The sequence below is a fragment of the Anguilla rostrata genome, chromosome 13 (assembly GCF_018555375.3).
Source record: "Anguilla rostrata isolate EN2019 chromosome 13, ASM1855537v3, whole genome shotgun sequence".
Lineage (NCBI taxonomy): Eukaryota > Metazoa > Chordata > Actinopteri > Anguilliformes > Anguillidae > Anguilla > Anguilla rostrata.
Genome location: NC_057945.1, coordinates 22,039,284 through 22,066,024, shown reverse-complemented (window position 1 = coordinate 22,066,024; position 26,741 = coordinate 22,039,284). Strand labels below are relative to the sequence as shown.

The 26,741-nt window shown below is 49.2% G+C and overlaps 2 protein-coding genes across 2 annotated transcripts in view; one reads left to right on the top strand and one right to left on the bottom strand.

Annotated features, from left to right (window-relative positions):
• LOC135237671 (E3 ubiquitin-protein ligase RNF123) overlaps positions 1 to 26,741 on the top strand; it is a 128,194-nt gene that overhangs the window by 81,190 nt on the left and 20,263 nt on the right. The window contains 1 exon segment of the mRNA XM_064305008.1: positions 18,122 to 18,267. Within this exon segment, the coding sequence (XP_064161078.1) occupies positions 18,122 to 18,267 (146 nt within the window).
• Positions 5,246 to 8,358, bottom strand: amigo3 (adhesion molecule with Ig-like domain 3). Its single transcript, XM_064305002.1, has one exon. It carries the CDS (start codon positions 6,778 to 6,780, stop codon positions 5,257 to 5,259), a length of 1,524 nt encoding a protein of 507 aa, XP_064161072.1. The 5' UTR covers positions 6,781 to 8,358; the 3' UTR covers positions 5,246 to 5,256.

The window sequence follows — 26,741 nt, the reverse complement described above, 5'->3', positions numbered from 1 at the left end:
AGTGTGTGCCAGGGTGTCACGTACCGAAGCATCATCATGCACCCAACAGTTTCTAATTCATGCCGATGCTAAGCGTGTGTATGATCGTTAGTCTGTCTTTGTTGCATGTGATGATTGTGTAATTGTGTGCATACTTGCGGTGTGTGTGTGTGATGTGTTGTTTATGTGTGCACTACAGGTGCAGTGCGTGTGTGTGTGTGTGTGTGCATGTGGTGTGGTTGTGGTGCATGTGGTGTGTGTGTTGTGTGTGCGGTATGTGTTGAGGCCGTTTTCATCTCTCACTCACCTGGTTTGGCTCCTCTGCGTCGTGTTCTCTCCTGCCTCCTGGTCGGGGCACTTCTCCCTGCCTCGGCCGTTCGGTTTCCAGCGAGGCCTGGCTAACTGTCGCCTTGTGTTACGTGCTGTATTCCAGTCACCCCACTCCCTGTCTGCGCCTTTGCCATGCAGATTGTTTCAGTGGCAATTCTGTTGTGAAGACCATTTTACTAAATGCCGTGCGATTGGTCGATCGATTCCACCTGACCTGACTGGCTGTGTCTCGCCCTATCACTAAGCAGATGCCAAGAAGCGCATTCTGGCCGAGTGACTTTGTTTGCAAAGCAGAACGGTCTGAATTTCCTTCTGGTGTGAAGGTTTTGGCACTGGATTTTAAACAAAAAATGATTTTATTTTATTTATTTATTGACTCATATATTCATATATATATATATATATTTGTGTTTTTGGAGTTGAAAGCCATGCAGTAATGGAAAATGGAAAAATCTCTGTGCAGCATTTCTGTCAGCTTTGGAATGAGGGTGAGAGATTTGGAAGCGGGAGCTAGTCGGAGAGCAGGAGGCGTGTGACAGGACATTATTCTCCCTCTCTCTTTCTCTCCCCGCTCCCCATCTCTCTTATATCACCCCTCTTTAGTATCTGTGTATTTTATTTTGTGTTGTGCTAACGCAGTGTGTTTCCAGCTTTACTGCTTGTGCATCCCTTGCTTTGATAAGCCTTTGCGTGAGGCCCCCGCCCTGCTGTGCCGTGTTTGAGCTGAAGAGCGCCCTGTGTGAAAGCCCCGGCGTCCCGCGGCCTCTTTTCCGCGAATCCCGCGTCACGTGCAGCTCCGCGGAGAGAGAGGGCGAACAAACATCACTTAAATCTGTTTCAGATGAAGCCGTTTTGCCACCCCGGTCACAGAATAAGAATTGAAAATTGATTCAGCAGGGGGCAGAAGTCTTGTTTCGGAGTTGAGCAGAGAAATGACGTGAGGGAAAAAATGGCGGTGGTCAACGGGAAGGACGGGAGGCGGGATCGTGGCGGTCTTGCGCTTGCGTATCAGCGCCCATTCCGTCCGCACCGCCCCCGTTTCCCCCACACTCTCTGCACGAACCACTGGCTGAGTGTAGAAGAGCCTGTCCTCCTATGCCAAGGTTAGAGTGTGCTCTTAAAAGCCGAAACGTGCAGTAAACAGAGCTGCTCCTGCACTGCTTGCAGCCAGACTGAAACTCTTATGGAGCTCCCCCCCCCCCACGACCTTGTGATTGGCCACTGAGCGTGTGCCAGAGGATCGTTTCCTGAGTACTTGCCTCCCACCATTGCATTTCCTGTATTGTTGTGCTCCTGTTTTTGAGTAGGTGTTCATTGTGAGCTCAAAATGACTGGCACACTAGATAAGGATGGAAAAATATGTACAGGATAAGCGCAGGTAATGAGCTGTATTACACGCTCATATGTATTCAGACGAATGCAGCTGCATTACACAAAAATATAGGTGTCAAAATAATTGAAACCCTAGTTTTCAGTGTTTTGTGCAATTCATCATTGCAAAGATAACCCTGCTGGATGGTCTTCTATAATGTATCAGGGGGCATCATGTCCATTCCTCCTAGCAGAACCATAATGGCCGATTCCAATGGAGGTCCAATGCTGAACTGAGTGCTATGCTCAGACAAGACCTAAACAGAGCAGTTTGGCTACGGCCCCCAGAGGTGGGTTTGGCATCAGAACAACCATGCTCATGTTGCTGAGGATGCCATACGTACTGTGAAATATGTTAGTGGATGTTTGATGTTATGGGCTTGTTTTCTTTTTAAACAGGGAAAAAAAAACTTTCCCAGTGCACTTAATTTAGTGTAAAAGAATGTCATTTTCCTATTTGTTTGAGCGTGCTATATAGCTCATTACCTGTGCTGTTTACTTTATGCAGACTGTTTTCCTCATATCATCATTGTGTGTGTGTGTGTGTGTGTGTGTGTGGGCGGGCTGTTAGTGTTTGTATGCGTGTGTGTTCATATGTATGTGTGCAATATGTTGTGCATACTGTATGTGCTCAGTGTATGTATGTCTGTGTCTACGTGTGTGAGATGTCTTTTAGTCTGGGTGCAATGTGTGCTTGTGATGTGTGTTGTGTGCTTGTGATGTGTGTTGTGTGCTTGTGATGTGTGTGCGCGATGCCCGTGTGCATGTGTGGAATTTGTCTGTGTGCACACTGAAGGTGTAGTGTATGCATGTAACGTGTGTGTGCGTGCCTGGGTGTGAGTTGTGTTTGTGTGCGCGTCTTTGGGAGAGTGTGGAGTGGGTCAGCGCGTGACTGTTACTGTTACTTAGCACCTCTGTCTCCCAGTCATACCCTCACACCACAGAGATGCTCCTTGCACATAAGACACTCACAGATGGTACAGTACAGTGCCTTCGCCACTGAAGCCCGGGGCTGAGGGATTCGCATTTAATGCCGGTACAAGAACAATTGGCAGTTGGAAATAATGTCAGTCTTTGATTGACTATACACAATTAACGCAAGCAACAATTCCTCTGGCACACACTTGGTCAAACAGCTCTCACACACACACATATCATACACACGCGTGCCGCGACACACACTCTCACACCTCACACACACACAATATATCACACATGCTCAGCATATACAACAGTCATGGCACACACTGCGTGCGAACCAAAACCCCTGCCAACGCACATCGTGCGCACACTACCCACACTATACACACTCTGCCACACCCCTGGTGCTAGTTATAAGCCAACGCACTCTGGCTTTTAATTTACCAGCTGCAGTCCCCCCATGTTCTATCAAAGCATCCCAGCAGAGCCTTCACCTGTTGCCGCTTCTGTCATCCCGCGATTTAGCGCGACTTTGGTAATAAGATCGTAGTCCAGCGACTCTGTGCGCGTCTCCTGCCGTGTGACGATGACCCGACGTTAATAAAAGGGTGATCAGGCCTGCGTCTCGCCGTCTCCCGGCCTGGCCTGGGGAGGCCCCGGCACCCAGCAGCGCTCCCCCAGCCCACAGATGAGCCCCCCCCTTCCTCAGAGACCGCTCACATGCCCGGGGAGCTCAGACCTGCTGCAGGTCCGCTCACAGAACACGAAACACAGGGAACGCTGCGGCCGCGGTGCGTGGGGTCCGTTAAGGTTGTCGTCGCCTTCATCGTTGTCGTCGCCGTTGTAGTCGATGGAGACGACGATGGCGGCGGTGGTGGTATTAGGCGTCTGCGGAACTCTGCAGGCTTGTAATTCCTTTGTGCCGCTCCACCGTGGGCTCTGAGTAAGGATGGATGCTCAGAATACGCATGGGTGGGGGGGGGGGGCTGACAGGCAGAGGGGTGGGAGGAGTGGGGGGGGGGGTGCGGTAAGGGAAAGGGGGGCACGCATCTGGGGAACGCTCGTGTTATAGAGACTGATTGTGTGGTCAGAATGGTTAGGAGTGCCTCTTGGCGAAGCAGGGAGTGTTCCGGAATCAGCCGGGCTCTGTAATGGGAGCCTCCCTCCTCCCTCCCACACGCACATCTCCGGCTCTCCTGCCGTCCCACAGCATGATTATGAGCACGCTCGGGAGTGCAGTTCTTTATTTTTTTATATTTTCAGTCTTTAAAGGGTTTTTTTTCCTTCAAAGCAAATTTTTAAACTTCTAAGCAATGATTCCAGGCTATTTTCCCTTTTTTTTGAAGGTCTGAAAATGTTCAAATTAAGAATGTATTGTTGATATCTTAGATTATAACCAACCCTGTCAGTTTGCTGTCACATTTTACCTGATTATGGACACATGCGCACACACACACAGACACATGCGCACACACACACGCACACGCACGCATGCGCACGCACACACGGACACACGTGCACACACGCACACGCACGCACGCGCACACACACACGCACACGCACGCATGCGCACGCACAACGCACAGATCTGAGCTCTCTTCATTGACTCGCATCGCTCCTGTCCAGTAATTACAAGGCAAAAAATTTAATGCAAAAAATCTGGGGTCAAAGCAGCAAAATTTATTAAGAGGTTAAGAAAAGGGTGGGAATGAGAGAAGTAGAGGGTGAGAGGGGAAAAGGGAGATAACATTCCATATGGAAAGAAGCCGTCCTTTTTCTTTGTCCTTTAGATCCAGTGTCAGACTTGTCAAGACTGTCCAGCTTTTTTCTGCTCAGTATTTCCACATCCATGCCCGTCATAGGCCAGAGCTAGTCATCCCCCTCCTCCATCAGAACTGCCGCCATAGCACAGTTCCCTCCCATTTGAAGGATCAGTGTTTTGCAATTACCTTCCCTTCCCAAAAGAAATTTAAAAAGGAATGAAATAATGCTCACATTCGCACTGATTAAGCTACTCTTCTTTTTGACATTTCCAGGTACATTTTTAAATCTGCACTGCCCTGCAAACAGTGTGTTAGCTGCAGAAAGCACGCTGGGGTTAAAAAAGTGGAGCTTCAAATAAGACTTTTTTTTTTTCTTTCATAACTTTATACATAGGCATATCCGTTTTAGACAGTACTGGTCTATGCTAAGGTTCCACTGGAGATTTGTAAATCTGCTGTGGCCTATTTAACAGCCTGACTGGGAGGAGCAGTCAGTTGCTAAGTGCGCCGTACTGGAGGTGCTGTTTGTTTTTGTCTGTGTCAGACAGTTAGCATGGGTCACTAAAGTTACTAACATTACTAAAGGCTGAAGAAGTACTAAAGGGACAGCTCTACCCTGTTTATTATTATCATTATTATTATTATTATTATTATTATAGATGCTCATCAAAAGCAGTGTCTGTTCTCTCTGAAATGGTTCTGTACCCTGGTCTCCTTCGTCCCTGGAGTCCAGCTGGCCTTGTTGCCGGGGGATTGGCAGCCAGGTTTGCACTGGGCCGCGCTGTGCGTCTGTCTTTCTGTCCGTCCGTCTGTCTGCGGACCCCCCCCCTCCCTCTGTCCTGCTCCGAGAGGCTGTGCGGGGGTGTGGATGCCCCAGGCTGGGGCGGCGCAGCTACGGCACGATGGGTGTGTCCGAGAAGACGGAGGTGATGGAGTCCGTGTCCCCCCGCGGATGCTGGAGTTTCGGGTGGTCCGGGGGGATGGCCAGCGTGGCCCTCAGCCGCCCGTTCTGCACCTCCTTGATGGGCTCCAGGAAGACCACGTGCTTGCTGTTGCCGCTGGCCTTGCGGCCCGGGCCCTCGGTGGTGGCGGGCGGGGTCGGGGTCAGGATGGACGACTGGGCGCTGCACTCGTTGCCGGGGCTGTGCGCGGCGGCGGGCGGCGGCGGGGCCGGCGGGCGCCGGCGGCACCAGCACTGGCAGGGCGTCAGGTACAGGTACATGAGCACCAGCACCAGGCTGACCACGCAGCCCAGCAGCGTGGTGAAGCCCGTGTTGAAGGACTCGTCCTCGCCGTGCCGCGCCACCACCGTCACGTTCACCTCCCGCGACTCGTTGGCGGGCGGCTGCCGGCGGTCCAGCGCCATGCACAGGTACACGCCCGAGTCCTGCCGCCGGGCCGCCACGATCTGCAGGCTGCCGTTGGCGAACATGCGCAGCGAGCCGTTGTTACCCGGCGGCACCACGTACTCCTGGTCAGGCGACACCCACAGGTAGGACAGCTGCTGGCGCCTCCCGCGCCCTCTCCCGAAGGACGTGCGGCAGTCCAGCAGCACCGAGTCGCCCTCGTAGGCCAGCAGGCTGAGCGCCGGCTCGCCCGGCAGGCTCTGCACTTTGGCCGAGCAGTTCTGGAAGAAGCGGGAGTGCTGGAAGAAGCGCACGGAGGCGCGGCGCTCCCCGTACACCAGGCAGGTGTGCTCCTCCCGGTAGTCCCGCACCGAGCCGTAGCCCCTCTGCTCCCAGCGCCGGAACATGGCGTACATGGCGCACTCGCAGATCAGCGTGTTGTTGTGCAGGAACAGCCCGCTCTGCACGGCGGCCGGCAGCGCCGCGATGTCCTCCAGCGGCAGCTTGGGCATGCGGTTGGAGGAGAGGTCCAGCGTGTGGAGCGAGGGGTGGCTGTGCTCCTGGATGGAGAAGAAGGGGAAGTCGGTGAGGCGGTTGTGGCTGAAGTAGGCTTTGCGCAGGCTGCTGAGGCCCGTCAGCGCCTTGCTCTCCACCCGGGTGATGCGGTTGTTGAAGAGCAAGAGCTCCTCCAGCCCCACCAGCTCCAGGAAGTAGTGCTGCTCCACCACGTGGAGCTCGTTGGAGGAGAGGTCCAGGTGGCGGAGGCCGCTGCTGTTCCGGAAGGCCCCGGGGGAGATGCGGGTGAGCCGGTTGTGGGCGATGCGCAGGGCGTCGAGGCGGGGCAGCCCCGCGAACTCGCCCTCCTCCAGCCGCGCCAGCCGGTTGTGGCTGAAGTCCAGCGTGGCGATGTACGTGGGCATCTGGGCGGGCAGCTGCTCCAGGCCCTGGGCCCCGCAGCTCAGGATGTCGGCGGTGCACAGGCAGCTGGACGGACAGCCGCTGACCCCGGCCAGCTGCAGCAGGATCGAGCTGACCATCAGGGGGCCAGCCACGCCCTGAGCAACGTTCATCGTTCCGGCACCACGGCGCTACCGGGCATGGACGGAGCTGCCGGGCTCTCCCTAACTCAGGGTCTTAAATTCAGAGCAGAGGGCTGGATGTCCAGCAAATCAGAGAAAAGTTTCCAGATGGGAGTACATGTGGGGGAAGTACATATGGGGGGAGAACATGAAAGCTGAAAGGTTTTGTAGTCCACAAGAAATTGTGCAAAAAAATGCAATCAAGAGCAAAAAGAAAATGGGAATATAAAAAGAATTGAAGTCTCAAATTCAACAACTGGGTAAGCACCCCTTCAGGTTTTTGAGAGAAAAAAATGATCACTACGTAGTTTCCCGGTAGAGTGATTTCAAATCGGCCAGGGTCCCAGCAGTTAATGTGTGTGACGCTAATAATGGGATGGGTAATTCCACAGAAAAGGAGAGCGTGCTCTCCACATCACAGCTCTTAATTACTCAAAGTGCGACGAGGCGTACACACCTCCAGAAGAATCCGCGTCCGTCATGCTGGGTGTTCCCGGCGCGTCCTCACGCGGCACGCGCTGAAACTCCGGAGCGCTCCTCAGGCCGCCGCCCCGGTCGGCTGGAGTTTGGCCGGTCTCACGGAGCACTCTGGCCGCGGTCTGGAGCCAGGGGGGAGGCGTCTGAGCGAGCGAGATGGGGCTCGGGGCTCTCCGGAGCGGTCACCCCTGGTGTGGGTGCTGCTCTCGCCCCATCCTCTGGGGAGGGATCGGGGAGACCTCTGCACGTGTGAGATAGCCTGCGGCGGCGTGCCGGTCGTGACGTCCTCGTTTGGGGTGGGGGCAGGAGGTCCTGGCAAGTTTTTTTTTCCAAATTGAGCTCTGCACTAGCTTCCGCAGACCCTGCTTTGAGCGCGAGTGTGGGGCGGATTGAGAGAAGTCAGCATTCTGTCCGCTCGGGTTAGCGCAGTCATGTGCTCGGTTTGTCGGTCGCGCGGTTGTCGGGGGCGACCGACAGGAGCAGCGTCCGCGCAGGCAGGCAGGCAGGCAGTCCGGAGCTGGGCGGATCGATAGTCAGGATCGCTGGAGGGGGGAGTTTTGGCAGCGGGAGTCCTTGCTGAGCGAGCATGCAGGACTCAGCCTCGGTGGTGAGCGTGTGCGTATGTGGGTGTGTGTGTGCGCGCGTGTTGTTTTTGTTTGTTATATCAATGCCTCTCCACCGGTGGCACCCTGTCCCCTCGTCTCAGGATGATCTCAGCGTGTTGGCCCCTCCGACTCCAGGCAAAGTCCCAAACTTAATCCTTCCTTCAGCTCGCCCCGGTCCGACTGGCAGGAATCCCTCTCGTATCCTAGACGTATCGGCTGGGAAGAGGAGGGCGAGTGGGGGGAATAGGAGGTGTCACTCTCCTGTCTTTACTGCTGCTTCTGTCGCTTTCCCAACTCCCAGACAGCTCACTCAGTCCTCCCTCTTGTTCAGGAAAAGTCCCTCCCTGTGCTTCTGATCTGTCTCGTTCAGCGTGCAGCTCCACTACTCCCTCCCTCTCTCTCCCTGTCTCTCTCTCTGTGTCTCTCTCTCTCGCGCGCATGTACTGTTCCTGCCTGTACCTCACTCTCTCTCTATCGTGCTCTAGCTCTCTCTCTCCCTCCTCCCTCTATAAGCGAGCTGACATGGAGTTACAGAGGAGGAGCACCGAGAGACTACTGCAGAGCCCTGATTGGTTGAAATAAGGGATAATGAAAGGGAAGGACTGGTCTATTGGTGAAAGAGCCTCCCCTGGCATTTTTTGTCCCTTGTTTACCGCCAAATAATTTATTTATTTTCATGTATTTCTCTGGCTGTTTGGGTTTGTTCAGTAGCTTATGTCTGAATTGGTCACGCTGACCTGCTGGCCCGATAAGTGGGTGGAGAGAATCTTAATTACTAGCAGGGCTGTCCTGTGGTGGGTGTGCTGGGGGGGGGGCAACTTGCAGAGAGTAGGGTGCCCTCCAGTTTTCTCCCTCCCCTCCTCCCTGTCTCTGTCTTCCTCCCATTCTTTTTTCATGCTTTTTTTCTCTCCCTTGCTGTCTCCTTCTCATTCTCCCCCTCCCTCCCTGCCAGCATTTCTTGTTGACACAAAACATATACCTTCTTTTTAAAATGTTACCAATACTAATCTGTTTCAGTCTGCCTGAGGTCTAATTTGATATTCCCCCAAACAGAGAAATTGGATAGGAAGGGAACAGCTGGATCAAATTCTCTGGATTTTGAATGCATTTTCACTCCTTTTACTTTGATTCTTGATTTATGTCGGTAGCTTTGGTAGGAACAAACATTCCAACAACAGAATGGTAAATTTGGCAGAAATGAAGTCTTCTACCTCCAGCTGAATTTCAGCAGACTTTTATTTCTCTGAAATGTATTAGTGTGTGTATGTATACATGTTTGTGTGCGTATATCTATGTGTGTGTGTGTGTATGTGTGTGGGAGAGAGCGAGCGAGCGAGCTATGAGCTGTCTCTTCCTTTTGGGCATGGTGGCCCTTACAGCCTGACTGCTGTCACATTGCATTAGTCTGTGTGCCCAGGAGCCGAGGGCCACTGCCGGGGGCCTCATGTGACTTGGACCGCAGACTGGCCCCTGTCCTGTCCGCACCCGTCCCCTCTCTCCCCCGCTGCCATTTATGCGCGCTGACACCCTGGAGGAGCGGGCCAGCTGGCCTGCGGGAGCAGATGTGCAGCAGGAGGGGGAGCTGAAGGGCAGATGTAGGCTCCGGGTACAGAGAGCAGGGGTAGGGAGGGGCATGTTGCGGGGGCATGAGAGAAAATGGCATGTCGACTTTATTTATTTATTTATTTATTTTTGAGTCACATGCCTTCCTCCAACTGAACTGAAGCAAGGTGGGGGGAGGGGACCCTACGGTCTTGTTTATCTGAAGAGAAATTAACAAAAATGCCGGGTGTAAATATTTCATTATGATTTTACGGAGCCACCTAGAACCCCTCGGAGAAGTTGCTTTGCCCTGCAGGGCCATTCCCTGGTAGCACCTCTTCTGCTGACGCAGAGCTCCACCGTCGTCGTGGTTAAATCTTCTGTTATGTTCAATGTTCTGGAAATCGGTCCCCTAGTTGTCAGATTGCCCATTTCTGAAGGCAGCGTAGCGGAAGCCCTGAGGTTAATGGCTTTGGAGGCTCGTATATGTGTTTTAACAGCACCGTCAATTTGGCCTAGAAATGATCTCGCGGCTGCTGATGGCAAGTAAAGATCTTTGAGCCGTTTGGTTTTTTTTTCTCCCCACAGAAGTGCAGCTCATTACAGTACGCTTATTAACATCTCTAGGGAGCCCACAGGACCAACAACCCATCCCAGACACCTTAACATCGCTTGAAAAATTGCTAAATTTTTTTCTACAATTTTTTTTCAAAAACATTTTTTCCATGGCAATTTGACATTTCAGTGAGGAGAAACTATATGTATATGAGTATTACTGATGTACTTTCATTATTGGCACAGATTTAAAATAAAATGTTTTGGGGGGGGGCATCCACAGTCTCTGAAATATTCAGTAACCGCTGGGAGGTATCCTCCAGGGGGTGGGAAAGACGCGTGAGCTGCTGCCCTTCTCTTCCTGTTTTTTGCATTTATTTGTTTATTTCACTGTTGGGGTTCACCCAGCGCGAGGCAAGAGAGTCATGCAGAGGTGAGTGATTTAGTACGAGGGAGGGGATTATACAGAGTGAAAAGCTCCAGAATTTAAACCTTTCAAGGAAACCAGTTTTGCCCGTAGTCTTTAATTTCACTCGTGTGACCACGGCAATTCTGTAAATACAGCAGTGGTGTGATGCTGCAATTAGCTACCTGTCTGGGACCATCAAAAGCGTCCTTTTTGGAAACACACTAGATGCTTGAGGGGCTGCAGCTGGTGGCATTTTTGATCAGTTTGGCTGTTTGAACCACCATTCACCTAAAAGTATTTTTTTCAAGCAAAACTGCTGCGTTTGTGTTTTCTAACAGTTATTCACGGAAACTTTTTTCTTCTGTGACTACGTGTAACTACTGACTACATTTGATTTTATTTTTAATTCTGTTTTTCTGATTTTTATTGTTCATCACTGTGCATGATACATGCCAAGACTTTTATAGGTCAAGATTACATTATGTGTGGTTTTGCCATCCTGTCAAAGAAATTAAATCCTATCATCGCCTACATTTTTTAGTTTTTGATTTATATTTATATTTATTTTACCATTTGTACCGTTTCCTCCTCTGTCTTGATTTTGAGTTCTCTTTCCTTAACTGCTCACATGTACTGTATTCAGGCAGCCGCAGGTTGAGATGGATTTCCTGTCTAGATGCACTGGCACAGATACGTTTCCATTGCCGCACTGTCTCTTATATTCTCCCTTCATTTTGACAGTACCAGTTGTACAAATGTTCAGTTTTGGAACGCTGCAGGATTATTGTTAGAATGTTCTGCTAATATACTGTGAAGACTTTTTCTAAGGGCACACAATTCCAGTCCTGGAGGGCTGCAGTGGCTGCAGGTTTTTGTGGTTTCCTTTAAATCAGCAATTGCTTTGGGCTTAGGAAAACAGGTGTGTGGACTGTAGCCAAGCAGCTACTTACATTATGCCCTAAGTCCTGCAGTACACCAAAGACCAGCAGATACTGCAGTGCTGCATGACTGCTGCCATGCACCCCAGCTTTTACTGTATTCATCTGCTGATAAAAAGGTACAGGAATGTGAGCCGCTCATGATGGAACAAAGTACAGATTGGCTGTTTGGCCTGTGGTGTCCTGTGATAGTCATCAGGACCACATGAGGTTAGGTATTGTGTCTGCATGAAGGTGCATTATTGTGGAGGATTGTTTACGTACAGCTCACATTATAGCCATTATTCTTTTAGCGCTACTTAGCCAGTGGAGTACTATGAAAAGTGCTGTCATGCAGGAAACTTTGATGTACAAACTTTTTAAAAACTTTTAAATGCAAGCTTATGACGTGAAATGTTCATTTTTTCACTCTTAATGTGGTTTGAGAGCTGCATATATCAGGGAAATGTAATTACATGGATTGATTACCTTGTTATTGTCAAATAGCATTTTAGCCATTTCTCTGAATTTTAGCCATCTGAGGCACTTTGAAATTTGTTTCAGAAAAATGTCCTCTAGCAAGTAGTTTATTGGTGGGAGAAGTGAGACTTAGAAGAATATTCATTGTCATTTCCCTTGCCTAATGTTGTAGGTTCTAAGAATAGCAACGAATAGCAGCACATGGACAAATGGCATGAAAATGTTTATTGTAGTCCAACCAAATATCTTTAAGTTAAACCAGTAGAGGTTGAGGGTCAGAGAGTGGTAGGTCACACCACCTTATTAAAAGAAGAAAAAGTCAGCAATATGATTGGATTGGGATGACGCCTCCCCAAATGCAGATCACGTGCTGCTAATGTAATATTCAAAGACTCGTAGTTAACTGTTCTTGCGCATAGGAATTCAAGAGGGAGGCATTTCTAAGCGTGATGCATGCAGCAGAGTTGCAGTGTCTCTACCAGTGACTTAAAGTGTATGTTATTCATTATTTTGAGCCCCGTACACCAGCCACTGTAAAGTTGGCAGGTCATCTATCTGAAATCTCCTTCATTGCGCACAGAGCTGTCTGGGCCTGTCGAGAGCATGCGCTGAAGCTAAAGCAGCGCTGAGAACCCTGGGAAGTGAATGATCACTTTGAGCAGCGCGCTTGGCGCGGCCTTTCCTCCTGCCTGCGATGGGTTCAGATGCAGATGGATGCCCCCGGGGCCCCGTAATGAGGGCCTCGCGCCGTATTAGGGAGAGGAGCGCGATCTCACCGGAGATGGACAGGAGACTGCTCTTCTGCTCGGGCCGACTGATCCGTCTCTGAGCGCGCGAGCACCTGCTGGCTTTTCTGCCGGGGGTTCAGACTCTGCAATAGCTCGCAATTCGCTTTATTTATTCATTTTTCCCGGGTTTTTATTATTCTTTTGCTTTTTTTATTTGGACGTCTTCACTCGAGAAGTACGATGGTGTGGTCTTACTGACAGTACCTGTAACTGTCAGTTTAGGTGAACATTGCTCTTTGACACGTTACGACGGCAGTGAATTCTACACACAGAGGAGTTTTGTTTGCCGTGTGCAGTCTATTGTTTAATTTATGATTCACTCTCTTAATTATTCCCAATCGCTCATTGCTGCAGAAATGAGTCCCCTGTTGTCATTATTCACGTGATGTTATTTAAATGCTGTTTTGCTTTCAGCAGATGGAAAAGTGGCATTATCAATAATGGGGCTGAAATGCACTGCTTTTGATGTAAAATGTCATCCCGTCGCCGCAGCAACGCTTGTCATTTCTTTGAATGTGACGGCTTATCTCTGCCTTGCAATAATATATGGAACACAATGCCTGTGATTATCTGAACTGAATAGTTTTTTTAAAGGGTGTGTGTGTGGGGGGGGGGGGGGGTTGAGAATCAAGTCCTTGTACGGTGAACGCACTTCGTCTCTCTTGAGTGGAAGAGTTTCTGTGAGCAGATCAGAAAAATGCCGCCAGGTTTTTTCGTTGCGCCTAAACCGGATTATCAGCCGCGATTGCGCGGGGAATGGAAAGAGCGAAAGCTGGAGGAACGGACAGGGAGAGGTGGAAATATCGCTGGAGGAACGGACAGGGAGAGGTGGAAATATCGCTGGAGGAACGGACAGGGAGAGGTGGAAATATCGCTGGAGGAACGGACAGGGAGAGGTGGAAATATCGCTGGAGGAACGGACAGGGAGAGGTGGAAATATCGCCTCCAAAATGGAATTCAGTTTAAAGGTTCTGTCACGAGGGCTCGCTCCCCCGCCCGAGGCCGACAGAGCGCTGGGCTGTAATACGACTGTAATCTGCAGCCATGGGTGGGCCGGGGGCCAGGAGGACGGCTGATTTCTGGCCTTGGTGTGGCAGTTAAGGCTGGGGGAATTTGCCCTGTGCTTGAACTCGCCGGGAGCGGCGGGGGTAATGGTTCGTTACTCACAGGGTCTCGGCTCCTCTCGGCTGGGGAAGGACGAGCTGTCAGGTGGAGAGAAGTGGGAGGGGGCGGGAACCAAGGAGGGTCTGCTGGCGCTACTTCCTGTATTGACCTCAATAAGGTTACACACATCCTCCCCGCCCCCGGCCCTTTCACCGTCCTCATTGATCTGCTGCTGAGAGAGACCTGTTTTTCTATTACGCTAATGAAAAAGGATGCGATTATCAGCTGATGCAATCTCATACTGCAGATTGGGAAAGTGGGGAGGGCGGCGGGGGCGGGAGGGCTGTTCAAGGCTGCAATCTTTGCCACAATTGTCTCACTATTGCTGTCCCTGTTGTCTCTATCAGCACTATCTGACCGTTTTTTGGGAGCAATTGTTTGGGGGCAGTCACTAGTGAAGCCCTATTTATCACGTGGAATGGTCATGTTGGAAGATGGCAGTAGCGGAAGCATGTTCCTCACATGAACTTGTAGGGGTAATTTTTAAATTCTTTTTACTCTTGCTGACTTTATTTAGGTGCGGGCCTTCCGCAGGCTACACCCCTTTCTGTGAGGTGAAATGGCAGGTTTTTGCCGTGTTGGAACGGAGATGCCCTGGCTCAGAGGCTGGCATCAGGCCTGTGTGACGGCAGCGTGTGTGCTGACACATGGCAGGAACTCCGTATGAAGGTTTCTGTAAGGTGCGTGTCTCAAGCAGTGGGGCTCTACAGCTGGGAGATTGTGAGGCGCTGTGGTTGTGTACAGTAGTCGTGTCATTGTGCACTTGTGTAGTTAAGTGGTTGTGTGCTTGTGTAGTTGTGCGCTTGTGCCATTGTGTAGTCTCTAGTCACGTGGTTGTGCAGCTGTGTAGTTGCGCATTTGTGTGGTTGTACAGTTGTATGATTGTGCAGTTGTGCAGTTGTATGTGGCTGTGCGGCTGAGTGGCGACTCTCTCCCACTCTCAGCTGTTGGCTTTGGCAGGCGGGCTCTGGACCGGGCCCAAGCCCAGCATGGTGGTGGTGAGTCAGCCGGGATCTGCTGCTCTCCCCGGCGGTCGCGGTGGGGCCGCCGGCTCCAGAAATAGGCCCCGGTCTGTCTCTCCGTCTGCAGGAGCGCCTGCAGCGCCGCAGCCGGGACCGAGGGAACCTTCTATCTGCCTCTCTGCAGCGCGGTGCGGGGAGTGTGCCTGGGCTCCTACCCTGTGTGCTTTTAAAAACGCTTCAGTCTGGATCCAGTCATATCACTGGACCTCCCTTAGGTCATCTGCTCTTGTGAATTTACACACATCCCCCCACTCCCCCCACAGCCTATGTGCTTATCTCTGAAGGGACCAGTGTTCTCTTAGAGCACGGCTGCCCAACCCTGTTCCAGGAGATCTGCTGTCCTGTAGGTTTTCATTTCATCCCTAAATTTGGCACACCCGACTCAACTAATTAGCAGCTCAACCCGATCTCTAGCTGCTGAATGTTTGCTTTGTTTGGGTCGGACTGACAGAGGACATTAGATCTCCTGGTGCCTGTCTAAGAGTTAGCAGGAGGTGTGGAATACCCGCCCCCCTGCTTGGAGCTCACTCCAACATCTGCAGTGTTCTGCAGCTGCTGTGAACAGGGCAAGTGGGCGGGAACACGGCGTCCCAAGGTGCTGACCGCGACATGTGCGGCGCGCGGTTTCACCTCCGATGAGGGGTGAAGGGCGCTGTGCAGGTGCGGTACAGGGGCGGTTTGGGGTTTGGGCGATGATGAATGTGTACTGTGGTGTCACGGGACGGCTTTGATGGTGATCCCGTTCGTTATTCTCTCCAGGCGGGCCGTGTCCATTGTTCCCAAGTCATTGAGCCATTTCCTCCCTTTGGCCCCTCTGTCATAGCTGTGCTGTGGCATGGCGAGCTGACGGCCATCACTGAGTCCTGCAAGACGCCTTTGCCTTACTGTCACAGTGCAATCTAACCACAAACAGTCCATTGCCTTTACTTGAGTGATGGGACTGAACCAATCCTTCTCCTTTTTTTTGGTTGTTGTGCAAGAAACAAATAAGACATTTGGAGCTGGAGCGATGTTGGAGCGATGATCACGTTTTCTCATATTCCTAACCTTAAACCACTAAAAGGCTAAAGGGCTGAAACTGATCCTAGAGCAGCACTCTGTCATGCTTTATGAGTATATACTACTAATATTGCTCCCAATAATAATAATAGGTAATACTACTAACAATAATAATGAGGTGTTTAATGTGTCATTGAATAAACAGTAGGGGTTTGTTTTCAAAATTGGCAGAAGAATTTGGCAGCTGCTGTATTGCTGAAACAGTGAAGGAGCACAGAGAAGGAGACGGTGAAGCATACAGTGAAGCAGCACAGAGAAGGATACGGTGAAGCATACAGTGAAGCAGCACAGTGAAGGATACGGTGAAGGAGCACAGTGAAGGATACGGTGAAGCATACAGTGAAGGATATGGTGAAGCATACAGTGAAGCAGCACAGTGAAGGAGACGGTGAAGGATACAGTGAAGGAGACGGTGAAGCATACAGTGAAGCAGCACAGTGAAGGATACGGTGAAGCATACAGTGAAGGAGCACAGTGAAGGATACGGTGAAGCATACAGTGAAGGAGCACAGTGAAGGATACGGTGAAGCATACAGTGAAGGAGCACAGTGAAGGATACGATGAAGCATACAGTGAAGCAGCACAGTGAAGGAGACACTGCAGCATATGGAGAGGTTCAGAGGAGTGCGGTGTAATGGCAGCCAGTGGAGGCGGTACACTGTCTCCAGGCTGTGGATTTATTTATTTTTTGGCGGAGGGGGATGGAACGGCCAAGCTTGCCCGACAGCACTTGGGAACGAACGCAATCAGGAATGACATTCGAGTATTTATTCTCCTCTGGTGTGCATCAGTCCTGGAGGCCTGTCATACCAGGGGCTGCCTCCTCCTCCTCCTCCTCCACTTCTTCCTCCTCATTATCGCCACATCCAGGGCTTCTGCACTGGTGATTGCCACTGATGCATGATGTTTTGTTGAAGACGCACATGCATCTTATCTCCAACAGAGTTCAGTTGTTTCCCAGAGAACGCAGTTGTATTCCTCCCACCCCCCTGCTGAGTGGACTGGCTTTGGCTTTTAAATTAGATTCCCTCCTCTGAGTCTGCTTAGGGATCAAGGGTTTCCTCAGAGCACCAGTTAATGAACCTACAGGAACAATTCGTAATAATTAGATTTGGTCACCAATACCTCTAATTTGCTTTTGTAGTACTCAGTAGAACCCACTTAGACTGAGAGAGAGCAGTGCGTAACAAGAACCTTTTACTCTTTCCTGAAAGATTTTTTTTCCTGGGGTAAATCTAGGAGCTCTCCCTCTAATTTAAGGTGTCCTGGGATAACTCTATGACCTTTCCCTCTGATTTAGGGTGTCCTGGAGTAACTCTAGACCTTCCCTTCTGATTTAGGGTGTCCTGGGGTAACTCCAGGACCCCTCTCTCTGATTTAAGGTGTCCTGGGGTAACTCTAGACCTTCCCTTCTGATTTAGGGTGTCCTGGGGTAACTCCAGGACCCCTCTCTCTGATTTAGGGTGTCCTGGGGTAACTCTAGACCTTTCCCTCTGATTTAGGGTGTCCTGGGGTAACTCTAGACATTTCCCTCTGATTTAGGGTGTCCTGGGGTAACTCTAGACATTTCCCTCTGACTTAGGGTGTCCTGGAGTAACTCTAGGACCTCTCTCTCTGATTTAGGGTGTCCTGGGGTAACTCTAGAACTTTCCCTCTGATTTAGGGTGTCCTGGGGTAACTCCAGGACCCCTCTCTCTGATTTAGGGTGTCCTGGGGTAACTCTAGGACCTCTCTCTCTGATTTAGGGTGTCCTGGGGTAACTCTAGAACTTTCCCTCTGATTTAGGGTGTCCTGGGGTAACTCTAGGACCTCTCTCTCTGATTTAGGGTGTCCTGGGGTAACTCTAGACATTTCCCTCTGATTTAGGGTGTCCTGGGGTAACTCTAGACCTTCCCTTCTGATTTAGGGTGTCCTGGAGTAACTCTAGGACCTTTCCCTCTGATTTAGGGTGTCCTGGAGTAACTCTAGGACCTCTCTCTCTGATTTAGGGTGTCCTGGGGTAACTCTAGGACCCCTCTCTCTGATTTAGGGTGTCCTGGGGTAACTCTAGAACTTTCCCTCTGATTTAGGGTGTCCTGGGGTAACTCTAGACCTTTCCCTCTGATTTAGGGTATCCTGGGGTAACTCTAGGACCTCTCTCTCTGATTTAGGGTGTCCTGGGGTAACTCTAGGACCTCTCTCTCTGATTTAGGGTGTCCTGGGGTAACTCTAGAACTTTCCCTCTGATTTAGGGTGTCCTGGGGTAACTCTAGGACCTCTCTCTCTGATTTAGGGTGTCCTGGGGTAACTATAACTGTAATGGTCTGTGTTTTAGGGTGTCCAGAGCGGCTGCTGTCCTGCTGTCTGATCCCTGCTTCCAGCTCCACTCCATCCAGCACCTCCTGGGAGAGAACGAGCCTCCAGCCACTGGACCCGCCCCTCCGCCCCCTGCTGACCGAAAACACTTCTCCCTACATGCCTGTGAGTGACCCTCCGTCCCCTCTTACCCGGGGTCACCTCAAAGGTGTTGGAGAAGTGTGTGTGTGTGTGTTTCTTTTGTGGGCTTGAGTTCAGAATCAAACTAATTTTAGAAAACTAAATTATTCATCTAGATGGGTGGCCTGATATTTCACATGATACAGTAACACCTGTGGAAAATGGAAGCAGTGGCTGTGATATACTGAAGGTGAGGTTAAGAACTGGTATGTGCAAACATATATTACAGTATATGTCTCTCTCTCAGTTGTTATTCCTATAATTTAGCAATACCGTATAAGGCTTATTGCCTTCCTGTATAGTATTCTAAGTACAACATCCTAATGTGTCCAAACTATGAAAGTGTTTATAACGCTTTAATGAGCACTGAGTAATTACATATTACTACTGTATGTGTGTACATACATTTTATAACCAGTCAAAGGACCAGCGATGCTGCATTAATAATATAATGTTTCATAATCTTAAGTGAGTTTTAACATCTTTATTTCAGAACTTATGACTGAAAAAAGTGTAATGCATGCTTCATTTAGTTCCTTTTGGGTTCTTAGAGAGGATGATAAAAAGCTTAATAAAAGCAGAATTAATACACCCATGCTAACACGCATGCGTGTCACGCACACACACTCACACACTCACAGACACACACACACATGCACCCACACGCGCACACACGCACGCACACACACACACTCACAGACCGTGCAATGTATAAACACTGTGCTTTCCTTTCCTAAACTTTCTGACTTTGGGAGTTTTACTTGATCACCTCTTCCTCTGGCATTCTGCATTAGCCACCATTAATTACTGAGAATCTGATCCTCCTCTTTCATTGTTTTTTTCCAAGAGGAGAAAGAACACTGGTTGCTTCCAAATAATTTGTAACAAAGGAGAAAATCAATAGGACAATGTCTTGTGTTCTGGATTTCTTTCTGTCTAAATGATGATCCAGGGGACCTGGCGTATTGCTGTGAAAATGTTATTGAAGTTAGGGCTTCTCTCCAGGGTTTTAGTGGGGAAAATGTTATTGAACTTAGGGCATCTTGTTTTAGTGGTGTGTGTTTTACTGTGTCATCCAGAATTGCTTCTCGCCCTAGTGTTAAAATGCACTGTGCTGTTCATTCAGAATCCCTGCTCACCGCAGCGTTAAAGTGCACTGTGCTGTTCATTCAGAATCCCTGCTCACCGCAGTGTTAAAATGCACTGTGCTGTTCATTCAGAATCCCTGCTCACCGCAGTGTTAAAGTGCACTGTGCTGTTCATTCAGAATCCCTGCTCACCGCAGTGTTAAATTGCACTGTGCTGTTCATTCAGAATCCCTGCTCACCGCAGTGTTAAAGTGCACTGTGCTGTTCATTCAGAATCTCTGCTCACCGCAGTGTTAAATTGCACTGTGCTGTTCATTCAGAATCTCTGCTCACCACAGTGTTAAAGTGCACTGTGCTGTTCATTCAGAATCCCTGCTCACCCCAGTGTTAAAGTGCTCTGTGCTGTTTATTCAGAATCCCTGCTCACCGCAGTGTTAAAATGCACTGTGCTGTTCATTCAGAATCTCTGCTCACCACAGTGTTAAAGTGCACTGTGCTGTTCATTCAGAATCCCTGCTCACTGCAGTGTTAAATTGCACTGTGCTGTTCATTCAGAATCTCTGCTCACCGCAGTGTTAAAGTGCACTGTGCTGTTCATTCAGAATCTCTGCTCACCGCAGTGTTAAAGTGCACTGTGCTGTTCATTCAGAATCCCTGCTCACCGCAGTGTTAAAGTGCACTGTGCTGTTCATTCAGAATCCCTGCTCACCGCAGTGTTAAAGTGCACTGTGCTGTTCATTCAGAATCCCTGCTCACCGCAGTGTTAAAGTGCACTGTGCTGTTCATTCAGAATCCCTGCTCACCCAGTGTTAAAGTGCACTGTGCTGTTCATTCAGAATCCTGCTCACCGCAGTGTTAAAGTGCACTGTGCTGTTCATTCAGAATCTCTGCTCACCGCAGTGTTAAAGTGCACTGTGCTGTTCATTCAGAATCCCTGCTCACCGCAGTGTTAAAGTGCACTGTGCTGTTCATTCAGAATCTGCTCACGCAGTGTTAAGTGCACTGTCTGTCATCAGACCCGCTCACCGTGTTAAAGTGCTCTGTGCTGTTCATTCAGAATCTCTGCTCACCGCAGTGTTAAAGTGCACTGTGCTGTTCATTCAGAATCTCTGCTCACCGCAGTGTTAAAGTGCACTGTGCTGTTCATTCAGAATCTCTGCTCACCCCAGTGTTAAAGTGCTCTGTGCTGTTCATTCAGAATCCCTGCTCACCCCAGTGTTAAAATGCACTGTGCTGTTCATTCAGAATCCCTGCTCACCCCAGTGTTAAAGTGCACTGTGCTGTTCATTCAGAATCCCTGCTCACCGCAGTGTTAAAGTGCACTGTGCTGTTCATTCAGAATCTCTGCTCACCGCAGTGTTAAAGTGCACTGTGCTGTTCATTCAGAATCCCTGCTCACCGCAGTGTTAAAGTGCACTGTGCTGTTCATTCAGAATCCCTGCTCACCGCAGTGTTAAAGTGCACTGTGCTGTTCATTCAGAATCCCTGCTCACCGCAGTGTTAAAGTGCACTGTGCTGTTCATTCAGAATCTCTGCTCACCGCAGTGTTAAAGTGCACTGTGCTGTTCATTCCGCTGCTCTGGGTTCAGTTCTCCTGTGTGAGCACAGTCCAGCCGCCTGTGCCTGCTGTACACAGTTTTCTCCCCCGGGTCAGCACACGTTATCAGATCGGCTCTCGCTACTGTGCTTGTGCATAATTACATTGTTTATACAGTTGAGCACCCAAATGCACATTCAGATGCAGTCTGTGTCTGTGTGTGAGATGTTTCTGCCAGACAGGAAAAAGCCCAGGGCTCGCGGTAATAAATTGCCCCTGCACTCAGCCCCCCCCATCTTCACGGGGTGTCCTCTGGTGATCAGCCCCCTGCGCTCTGAGTGCATTCTTCCGTGTCCGCCCGCCCCGATGTGTGCCGGTGACGTCCAGCGCAACCTTTTCAGCCGCGTTGCCCGCGGTCTCCGACACGCCGCCAGTCTTCCTTCTCCTCTGTTCCCATGGGGACCGAGGAGTCTCCATGGACACCCGGGTCAGCAGCAGTGCTTTCCTCGCGGTAACACAACGTCCCCTTGTTTTGTTCCGCCGTGTTACTGCAGGTCACTCGCTTCCTTCCCCTCCCCGATCATACAGTATTAATTCATTCGGCCTCACAGAGCATTGGGTTTCACAGGTCTTACGGACAGCTTTCTCATGGACACACAGACATACAGGTTTTCGGATGCTCCCCGCAGCTTTAATCATCTCGGCGAGCTGTTTTTTTTTTTTTTTTAGCGGGGGCCGAAGCCGGAAACAAAGCGGGTCTGTTTGGTGTAATTGGATGGCTCGTTTGCATGATTTCTGAAGCGGGGTCACATAATGAGCCGGGTTCCCCTCTGGTGGCGGGACCCCCACGGAGCGCGTGCGCTCCTTCATTAAAAGCCCACGGACGCCGGACGGGCGCCTGTGCTAATCAGAGCATGCTCGTTAATTGCACGGACGCTGGCTTTCATTGGCCGAGCGGAACGGGACTGCGTCTGCCCCCATCTCCTCCGCATTGGGCCCCCGGTTCCAGTGAAGCCATCTTGGAGCGAACTCAAATTGTTGTCCACCGTGTTGCCCGTTCCTTTCTCTGATGGAATTTAGATTAGGCTGGACGGTAGCCCAGAGCTCGAGAAGAATGCAGATCACTGTGGCTCTGACCTGATTAGACCAAGAGCTATTGCAACCCGCTTTGATGAGTCCAAACACGTTTATTTATTTCATGTTTGGCCACGGTCTGATTTCTTTCTAATTTAATATTTTTTTTAGAGGCAGGGCATACATTCACCCCTTCGCCTTGTCGGTCTAAGTATCATTAGAGAAGAGAACCCATTTAAAAACTTCTGCAGATTTTATTGGTAGTGAAAGCTGGAGTAAAGTAGCTATTGAGAATTAAGGAAGTGTGTTTGCTGCTTTGTTGCTTCCTCGTATCCATGGCAGCAGTCTGTAAACAGCTCCTCAGACTCCACAGGAAGCAGTGATGGGTACATCCTGTCGGTGAAAAGGTGTGTGTGTGATGTGGGCTGGGGTGGGAAGGCCAGTGAGGCATTATGAGTGGTAAAAGAGGGCTAAGCTTTGTGATTTGGGGAAGATCAGCCGTTTAAAAAAAAAAAAGAAATAGGTCATGGAACAATGGTAGGAAATAAAAGGAGCCCTTGTTTTCTACCAGTTTATTTATTTATTTTCATGTGCTTGGGTTTGTTCAGTAGCTTATGTCTGAATCGGTCTCCCTGACCTGCTGGCCTTTTGAGTGGGTGGAGTGAATCTTAATAATCAGGGCTGTCCAAGGGGAGGGGAAAAAACTCTGAACGTACAGAGAGGAGAGTGCTCTTTCTCTTTCACCTTCTTCATGCCTGTCTCACATCCCCGTATCTCGCTCTTCTCCCCTTTATCCCTCTCTCTGTATCTGCCTCTTCCTTTCTCTCTCCCCCTCTCTCTTTTGCCACCTTAAAAATCCCTGAAAATGGGAAATGGCTGGGGAATGCCCTCTGTGTGCTGTGCTGCCCTAGATTTACCTCATTATTATCAGGCACACCCAACACAGCCCTACGATCAACACTTCTCTTTTCACCTCTGAGTGTTATTTATTCCCCTCTCCGTGCAAGTGCGATGTGATTTACATAAGGAAACAGAGTAATCTTTTTATAAGGGGTTGGTGTATGAGCCTGCTGTTACCGGTCTGGTCCTGTTTGAATGGCACAGAGGAGGCTTAGAGGTCTCTGGGTTTTCTGGGTGCTGCTAATCAGTCTCTTTGGGGTTGCGACCCGGATCTGGTTGGGGAGGAGAGGTTGAAATCATATTACTTCCGATTGGTTTCCAGCAGCTGAGACAAACTGGTGAATATGGGGTTTGGAGGAGGGGGAGAACTTGACTGTGTGAGCCATGTCTCAGTGCTGCTGTCTGGATAAATACTCAGAAACCATTAAAAGAAATTATTAAAAAACAGAATAAAAGCCTTTAACTTTATCTTATGATTGAACAACTACTTCTAGTCTGCACTTCAACCTCATTGTCATTGTATCCTTTGTATCCGTATCTATTACGGTGCTCACTGTATATATATATATATATATATATATATATATATACAAACCTGAATTTTTACGTAACTGCTTTATAAACTGAGACACAGCACTTGGAAGAGATGGGGCAGCCATCCACATTTAGAGTTGTCAAGCAGAGTGGAGTTTCTTTAATCTCTATTGATGAAGTCAACAGAACTGTATGTCCCCTCAGGGATGTTAATTTCAGTGCTCCTGAAATAACAGGAGATTTTCTTTTACCCTGGTGTGTCTCTTTTCATTTTCGGAAAGATTATCCTGTCACACGCACAATGTAGCCTTTCGGATGTGCCCCTGATTGATGCTTTGAAAATATTGCATCAAGCTCATCAAGCTGTTTCATCGCAGGTAGCGGACAATCGCGATAGGCCATACTGTTTTGACCTCCTGACTGCCACAAGGAGCGATTGCTAACTGTCAACACAGACCTCCGATAAAGAAGGAGGACGGCTTAAGAATTCAAGTGATTAAAATGTGGCCCACTGGAAACAGCTGTGATACTCCAAAGGCTCCAGTGGCAGTGGAGATTGAAGTATGGAAATAAACATGGAATGGAAAATACAAATGCAAATTCAAATGCAGAGAGGACCCAGCTCTCCCTGATGAGGGGTACCCATTCCCCCGCATGCTCAGCATCGATCGAGATTCAGGAATCATTGGCTCGTTTCTTGGCAGGCGGTGTTATGGAAGTAATAAAAAAAAAAAATTCTAATTCAAATGCTAGACCCAGTTCTGTCTAGCGAGGATTAATCAAGCCATTCTTAAACCTCATTTCATTACTGTATACGCCTAAAGCCTGCTGAGATACACAAATCACCGGCATGTTTCATGACATGCGGCATTATGGGAATTAAGTAATCAGAAACACAAACGCAGGGAAGACACAGTTCTCTGTGTCTTGGATTAATAAAACCATTCTTAACCCCATTTCCTTACTGTGTATTTCTAAAGCCAGCTGAGGTATCAAATCGCAACCTTGTTAGCCTCTGGTGAGTGGTACAAGAATAATAAAAAAGAAAATCCAAATTCTCATGCAGTGGAGAACCCAGATCTCTCCGTTGACAGGTGGATAAATGGCAGCAAGGTGCCAGAGGAACACCATTTGGCCTTTCAGCATCCCCAGATCTGCAGGGGGCGTCCATCCCAGAGGCTGCAGCATGGGCGACTGCACGCTGCTCCGTTTTCCTTACCCAAAAATCAGTCCTCTCATACCACTCGTCTCCACTGACCGCCCAATCCTCAAACCACCCGAGCCCGGGGCTCTGGATTCCGTGGCGAGGACTTGGTCACAGTTTACACGGTCAAGGCCAATTTAGTCCCTTTAAAACTGGACAGGCGTGAAATTGCAAGGGGGCGAAGCTGGAGGCTGGATTTTCTCCTAGGACCTTGAACTGAAATATTAATTATCAAACATATCTGACCACCGAAACACAGTGGAGCCAAATGGGGTGGAGGCAGCTCTTTGCTTATGGTCCACCGCTCCGCAGTTAAACAACACTGCCTGGAGGGGCGTCCGGATATTGAGTAGATGAAATGAGCATAAGAGCCATTGTGTGAATGTGCTTCTCAGGGCACTGGTCTCTTATCACCCCTCTGCTTGATCTCGTTGGTTTACACGTGGACGGTAATTCCAGTTGGACTTACGGTTTATCTCATGATAAAACTTTGTATCTCTAATTACTTTCTAAATTTCTGTTTTTAAAACACAGTGAATATGATCAAACAGCTTTATGTCAGTGCTTCACGAGTCACCAGCTACTAAAGTTGATTTGTAACTCTGTGTGATGAGAAAATAATGCTATGTTGGTAAATGAAAACAGATTTTTGCGGTTCCTGCGAGTTCCATTTTTTTTTTTTACATGCACAAGAATTGATTTTATGATGAAATAACCCCCTGAAATATGTAATTCATTGTGAACTTCGAAAATCCTTTTAGAAAACCTGTGGAATCATGGCTGTCGTTACAGCCACATTACCCCTGATGAGGTGATGACTTGTTGTGTCACACCAGTGTGGGCTCCCAGTCACAGCCGTGTCTCGAACCTGAAACCGTACTGCTCCCACCCTGCACTCGTGGTGTTTGTTTGTACCGACTCATGCCGTGTACAGGCTGCGAAACTTTTTGCTGTACTGCTCACGTTACACGATGTTCTTTCTTGTTATCTGTCTTGTCTGTGTAGTGGTGCTCTCGCCACGCACTCAGACGCATACAAATTGCCAGATCTTTCGCGTCGGGGATCCTGAAACTCCGTTGCCACACGAAAACACGGCAGAAGGTGTTTGTTTCTTTTCTTGAGCTCATTTGTGCCAAAAAACGCAGGGCTGATGCAGGCAGCAATGATTGTCTGCTTAGAGAGAGTTGGAGGCAAATAAAGCCCAAATAAAATGATGCAATGAAAATGTAGCTAGCTAGCCTGTGCGTGTTCAACCTGTGCATCACCAGGAAGGGAGTATTTGTGCTTTTGTTTTTGTTATAGGTTCCTAACAACCCTTTGTGTATGACATGACCATTATTACATTGTGATTGGAACAGAATAAAGTAGCCTTCATCCTCTTCGAAGCCATGTTGTTTCCACATTCTCCCCATGGTTTCGTCTCATACTCTCATTGGCTATTACGCATCGCCATTTTCTCTACTTGTCGTATGTAGCTGGCAATACAATATTGTGTGTCAACAATTTGAAACATGCTTGAAAATGTCAGGGCATCTGGGACGGCTCGAAATCGCGGTCAGAACGTGTGTCTGAACTGCTCATACTTAATGAGCGTCAGTGACTGGTGCAAGGAGCAATTTGACTTTGACCCGAGGTTTTTGTGGCAGATCGCAAAAATTTGTCTGGACAGGAAAATCGAAGAATAAATAGAGTAGTCTGACTCCGGAACTAGCCCCTCTGAAATCCAAGGCCATCCTTTTGTGGTTTCTGTGATATTTTGTATAAAGCCTTTAAGTTTCAGTGTCACTTTCCACATCTGTCCTCAGTAACATTCTTGGCCATGTCTGAGAGAACTGGGTGTGTGTTTGTGTGTGTGAGTGTATCTCTTATCTGTTGAGATATGAATAAGTCAATATTTCTGAATGGAATGTGCTTACTTTATTGTGGGGTATCAGACCATATTAGTTCTGAGTTCTGCGGTTCTCCTGTGTAATACTGCTGTGTGGTTCTCATGTTTAACTCCTGTATGTTGTTCTCCTGTGTAATACTGCTGTGTGGTTCTCATGTTTAACTCCTGTATGTTGTTCTCCTGTGTAATACTGCTGTGTGGTTCTCATGTTTAACTCCTGTATGTTGTTCTCCT

Coding starts and splice junctions, on each gene's coding strand:
- amigo3 (XM_064305002.1), bottom strand. CDS start 6,780: ATGAACGTTGCTCAGGGCGTGGCTGGCCCCCTGATGGTCAGCTCGATC.